Source organism: Epargyreus clarus, unplaced genomic scaffold (genome assembly GCF_041222505.1).
Source record: "Epargyreus clarus isolate Ecla_fem2 unplaced genomic scaffold, WU_Ecla_fem_2.2 ptg000015l, whole genome shotgun sequence".
Classification (NCBI taxonomy): Eukaryota; Metazoa; Arthropoda; class Insecta; order Lepidoptera; family Hesperiidae; genus Epargyreus; species Epargyreus clarus.
The window spans coordinates 7,551,270-7,557,344 of NW_027332223.1; the positions used below are offsets into that span (position 1 = coordinate 7,551,270).

A 6,075-nucleotide genomic window follows, 5' to 3' on the forward strand; every position below is an offset into this window, starting at 1 on the left:
AAGCTTATTAGGCAGAAATAGGTGTGGCGGTAGTGCCGCAGAAGTCGAACCACAAAGGGTTCTACCACTTGTTGTATTTAAGTGTTGTTTAAATTGTTGCTAACATTTTTAATTTCTTTTTTTGGGATTTTGGAACTCAAAATTCCAATGGCAGAAGTAGGGATTGGTTACGATGACATGGAATAATAATAAGTGTGAAGAGGATGAACATAAGACATAGAATCCTTTATTAATAAAGTAGAGTTATTTAATACAATTTGTCATTCAGTAAAGCTTTCTGAATAATTTCTGACATTGTCGTTTTAATGTCTCTGCTGAGGACTTCTGCTACTAAGACTTTTGTTTTACTTTGAATATCAGATGGTACATAGGCCGCTTCCCCTAAAATATTCGTATCATTCCAACAATGACCGAGAGATGCTTGCGATTCGCAAATGCGCCCTAATTGTAACAATAAAGATGTGATATCTTCCAGTAATGAGGGAAAAGCAACGCAAATTCTCATGAGCGACTTGAGCACGGGTTGGAATAACTCTAAGCGCAAGTCGCTCGGTAAAACTGACAAGAGTGTCGACAGAGTGTTTACGCATAATCTTGCGATAGACATCGCTTTCGGTAACGCATATTGAATCGATAAATGTGATACTAGATCAACGGCAAAAATCTGCTTTTCGAGAGACGCCTGACTTAAAAGTTCTGGAATGAAATCCAAACAAATATGCATTGAAGGTATGCCTTGAACTGTGACCGGCAACAGTTCTCTTGGGTATCCTTGGAAGTGTACTAATTTAGCCAATGAAGGTTCAGAGATAAATACTTGATGCAGGAATGAGCAAATGATATTTCTAACTTCCCGTAATGACCACATAAGTTCTGGTTTAGATTGATCTTCATTAGTTTCTAAACAAGCTTCTAATAAAATTTGAAGTGCTGCACTTTCTTGAGCAGCTATTAAAGCATTCTTTAACTCTTCCCGTTCCGTATCCGAAGTTAGTTGTCCGGTCTTTTCAAGCAAGGGTTTGTCCAGTAAATGTCTACTTAATTGGCTTCTCGATGCTGCTAAACTCGCTTCCAATATTCTTAAAATGATTTTTAATATCGGACCGCATCTAAATACTCTTATATCGCAACGTAGCACTTGTAATGGATCAACTAAAACATTTTCTTGAGTTATAGTTACGGTTTTAGCAGTGCCATTAATATCCAATAATGCATTTATAGTCATTATCCATAAACAACGTGGCAAGACTGTATTAAGACGCAGCCAGACTTCGCGATATAGCTCCTGGATGTGTCGTGGCACCTGGTCACTGAGTACGCTTTTAACGTATCTGACGAATATCTCTGCAAACGGCCATATATCCGTGGGATTTTTGTTAAGCATAGCTTTTAAAATTTTGCCAGTTTTGTAAGGGTTTACTTCTATATTTTGGAAAGCCTCGTTAATAGACGATTCTGATAAATTGACGTCCACTTGGTGACGGCAGTAATCTCCAAAAACTTGATCATCCATCCAATCATCAACAAGTGACAACTGTGGGAAATGGGTGGCGAGTAAACGCAACAGTGGACTGAAAAGACCGCCATAGCTCATTTGGTCTTTCTGAGCTTGATGTAATAAGTATTTTATCGGTAATTCAGAGAGAAAGGCGGCTGAATAACTTTTTATGTTTCTTCCATTTGCCAATAAGGTTGCTGCATTGGACAACCTCACATCCTCATAGAGTAGGAGATAGTATATCAAAAGTAACTGTGAGGCTAACGTTGGCTTTTCCAAATTAAACTCTATTGATGATTCACCGTTATCTATTTCCATGGGAGAAAATGGCTTCTTTTGAGCATCAAAATTAACACCAAATATAGAATTTCTGAACACTCTTCTAATTTCTTCCTCTGTTATAGGCTGATTAAAATATTCATTTGACCCTTTATTATTTATAACCAAAATTGAGTTTACATAAACTTCCACAAGGGCTGGCATGACAGGATGCAATGGCGCTGTGCAGTTACAGATTTGGCGATAAATCCAATTTTTTATCGGAACTTTGTGTTTTGAGAATGCTCGGGATTTTAAGAGTTGATGGATGCAATGGACTGGCAAGTAACCAGAAACATTACTATTGAGATTTACTGTAACAGGGACTTTCACAGCGTGTGCGGTAACCACCTGGAAAATATGAAATATTTAGCGATTGTCAAACAATAATGTGTGTGTAAAAAAATATCTTAAAATAAAATGTGTTATTAACCTGTTCGGTGAATATTTCTTGAGTGAATGCTTGCTTTATGCGGGCGAGTCCGTTTGGTCTGACGGGCACCCGCATGCCCAACGTGGCGCACACGAGCTCGCCCACGGCAGCCAGTTGTCCAGAATGAAAGTGAATTGCTATCAGAAGCAACATTTCCCCAAATGATGCAGTTACTCCAGAATTACTGTAATTAAGTTTTAACAAAAAATTTAAAGTGTTTAAAATCACAATAACATAGTTAAAATGGAAGATAATGAAGCAATACACACCTTTCAAAATATGCTTCTTCTTTTACCAACCACTGAACCCACTCAATGGCTTTTTTCTCATGTTCTGGAGCGGCTAGAATAGATTTTTTTTTTTTATATTTGTTACAATTTTGTCCATTATTAACACTGTTAATTTAAATACAAATCATTATAGGAACAGTCTTCTAAAAGTTATTATAATTACACATACCCATTAGCGATGGACAAGCCAGGATCATACAAAGACTCAAAGATACAAATCGTACACCAGCTGGGGTGGGAGGGGGTTTTTGTGTTACTAATCTTAGCAACCCAGAGACTTCATCATCTTGGAATTTAATTCCTGCAATGCCTCTTAATGCACAATAAAGTCTTAGTAATGCCGATGCATCGACTCCTGCAGATGCTTCTTTAAGCCTGTTCAATAATTCTTGGCGTAATTTTATTAGTGCAGCATTGCCATCACCCTTGCCTCTTTTATGGGAATTGCGTAGGAATGTAGCGAACCAAGCTCGAGTGGTTTGATCTGAGCCCAGTAGAAGCCCAGACATAAAGGACACCTGAAAACGTACATGTTTGTTCACTTTTCACAATGACAAGTTTTTATTTTAAAAGGCAAATTCTTGAAAGAAAAAGTGAATTTAATTTTATGATGATAAATGTTCTTATTAGTGATCGAAGTGATAAATATAACAATTTTAATGGGGAATGAGATACTAGATAAGCATTTGCCCAATTAATTTGCTGCATTCCTAGTATTCAAGTAGAATTCTTTTTGCATTATATTAAATTTAAAAGCATTATATTATTTATATCCTGTCAAAAATTTGCACTATATTACTTATCGGTATATGAAAAAGCTTACTAAATCATCCTGATGATGACTTAATGTCAGATTTATGACAAGCGATGGTAATCGAGATACAGAAGCTGCTTTTGCCCTCACGGTTGCCGAAATATGTGGACAAGCGTCACATAGTATGGTTAAGGTTTTAGCTCTTATTCCACCTTCTTCGCCCCTTTCAGCATTAACCACAAGAGATTCCGCCACTGCAAAAGTAATTACCATAAATGTAGATTGGCTTACTGTATTTTATTATAACATTTACACCATAAAACAAATATTAGAAATACAATACAAAGCAGCTAAACAAATACTGATATACAAAAGATATGTAAAAAAGATGTGGTAATGCTGCATGGTCTCAGATGTTATATAGAAAATTTATAACCACCTAATATGAGCATTTGTTATGAATGTCGATCATAACATGTGATGTAAGGTTAGTCAGTACAATATGTAGACATAAATATTTTACCTTCATGTAAAGTATCGGGCATGTTGGCAACCACCCATGATATTATATTAGGACCTTTATTGACATGAAGTAGTACTTCTATTATGTCACAAATGTTCAGTAAATTGGGCAGCTCAGCTAGACTGATACATATAACATCAGTTATTTCTTCCAAGTAAACATCATTATCAAACAGTTCCGATGGCTTGATAGCACAGTCAACATTAGAGCCTTTATTTTGATTATATTCTGCTACTTGAGCTTGCATTTGCAATATTTCTGATAATACAAGACGGAGACGCCTAGATGAATCAGATTGTTCGAAGTCACTAGCTAGGCCATTAACAACATTTTGTACCAAAAATGACTCTGTGCATTGAGAGCCACTTCTAGCCCTGGAAAGTTAAATATCATATTAAACTTAATAGTGCTCATGTCATTATATATTAAAGACACACATAACACTAAATGTTTCATAAACTCACCGCATCTCTTGCTCCTTTTTGAGGTCACCTTCTAGGGCGTGAAACTCGATAGAAAGAAGTGATACAATGAAGTTCACTAAATCAATGCCGGATAAAAGAGTAAGTATATTAGTTTTAGCCTCTGCACAGTACTGGGTTACATCCAAAGGGCAAATGAGTGCCATACGTACAAGACATGGTATTATAGGCCGAATTTCTTCAGGAGAACATTTCATTAGAGTAGCGGTGTCTAAATCTTTTATTGCTTTAAATACGTGTGGCTGAATCGGCTTCATAAACATACACGAATCCATGGTTGGTAATCTTATGTGTAATGAATAATTAATTCACTTGTTGGCACACTTCTAGATATACATTAACGCTGGTTTAATACATTTTCTCATTAAACGCATTGAGTCAAGTAATTTATCACAATAATACATCAAAAAAAATGATGCACAAATCTGCACAGTAAAAGGTATGTGTCAGAATCACACTCAGAAAGTCAGATCAAACGTGACATTACCCCGAGACAGGGTTGCCAACCCCAGCATAGGCCAAAACAGTAGATATGGTTGAAAAAAAATCTGTAGAAAACTGTAAAAATCAAATTAAAAAAACAGTAAAGCTACATCTTTATCTTTTTATTATTTTGTATTATTTAATTATAGTCATAAATAGTATTCATTATAAGGAGATAATTAAAAACAATATAATTATAGTTTAAGAACTTAAAACCACGCCAAAATCGCACAAGGACTAACTATGTAAATTTGATTTGAAATCCAATTAGCAGTATAATATTTAAAAACTAGGAAATGCTAATCCACTACAAAAGTTAGGCAAAAACAGACATCGACCGTGGGTCGACGACCGGTGACCGAAATGTTCCACCACTAACGCCATCTATTAAATTGGTTGTCTATTATAGTCCGCGACAAAATTTTAGTCCGCTCTGAAGTTGTTGCGAGCAGGTGTAGTCTTACAATTTGCTATTACGACGCGATTCATTTCTACAGTGGACTAGCAGTTTACCGCGGACTATACCTCCGCTTCGATAGTGTATGGAATTCGTAGCGAAGCAAATAGATGCCGCTAGCATCTTATATAAAAAACTGTACTAAAAACTGAGAGAACTTTCAAAAAACTGCAGATCTACAGTTAAAACTGTACACCGTACTGTAACTGTAAACTGTAACTGTACTACAGTTAATCTTTGTACAAAATTTCATTAAAATCGGTTCAGCGGCTTAGGCGTGAAGAACAGACAACCAGACAGACAGACAGACAGACAGACAGAGTTACTTTCGGATTTATAATATTAAAGTAAGGAGTAAGGATAAGGATAAGGAATTAGTAAGGAAGCAAGGATGCTTCTTCATTTTCGTCACTAAGGACTGGTAAAATATATAATATTCATAAGTAGAAAAAAGTCCGCGCCAAACTTCTAATCCGCTCTAAATATAGAAACGAGTCGCGTCGCAACAGCAAATTTTAGGTATTAGCAGGACAAATACAGCGCGGGACCCAGGGCCGGATTTAAGGGAGGGCAACCGGGGCGGCAGCCCCGGGGCCTCCACAAAAGAAGTGCCCCCACAATAGAGACGTCGGATTTTATTTTAATTACGACTAGTAAAGACTAAAAAAATATATCATCTCCTTTGATATTTTTTTTCGCTGTTTTACCTTTATCTACAGTACTTTGTACAAACATGAATACTAGAATCTACCTGCGTTTCACAATAAAATATTTATTGAAAAACTAAACTGAAAAAATTGTTCATTTTATTCCGAAAATAATTTGGGGCCAGGGGGC

General features: G+C 36.2%; 1 protein-coding gene across 1 annotated transcript; it reads right to left on the reverse strand.

Moving 5' to 3' along the window:
* Window positions 1-210: 210 nt before the first annotated feature.
* Window positions 211-4,778, reverse strand: IntS2 (integrator complex subunit 2). The gene is made up of 7 exons (XM_073080361.1): window positions 4,281-4,778; window positions 3,817-4,190; window positions 3,363-3,547; window positions 2,709-3,057; window positions 2,519-2,591; window positions 2,250-2,433; window positions 211-2,167 (listed from the first exon to the last, which is right to left on the reverse strand). The coding sequence occupies exons 1-7, from the start codon at window positions 4,571-4,573 to the stop codon at window positions 248-250; spliced, it is 3,378 nt and encodes a 1,125-aa protein (XP_072936462.1). The 5' UTR covers window positions 4,574-4,778; the 3' UTR covers window positions 211-247.
* Window positions 4,779-6,075: the final 1,297 nt, after the last annotated feature.

Bases quoted from the DNA above. Each gene is read 5' to 3' on its own strand.
- IntS2 (XM_073080361.1), bottom strand. From the start codon at position 4,573: ATGGATTCGTGTATGTTTATGAAGCCGATTCAGCCACACGTATTTAAA. The intron at 3,058-3,362 runs GTAAGCTTTTTC...GTACGTTTTCAG, and splicing joins GTCATCATCAGGATGATTTA to GTGTCCTTTATGTCTGGGCT. The intron at 2,434-2,518 runs GTGTGTATTGCT...ACTTAATTACAG, and splicing joins GAAGAAGCATATTTTGAAAG to TAATTCTGGAGTAACTGCAT.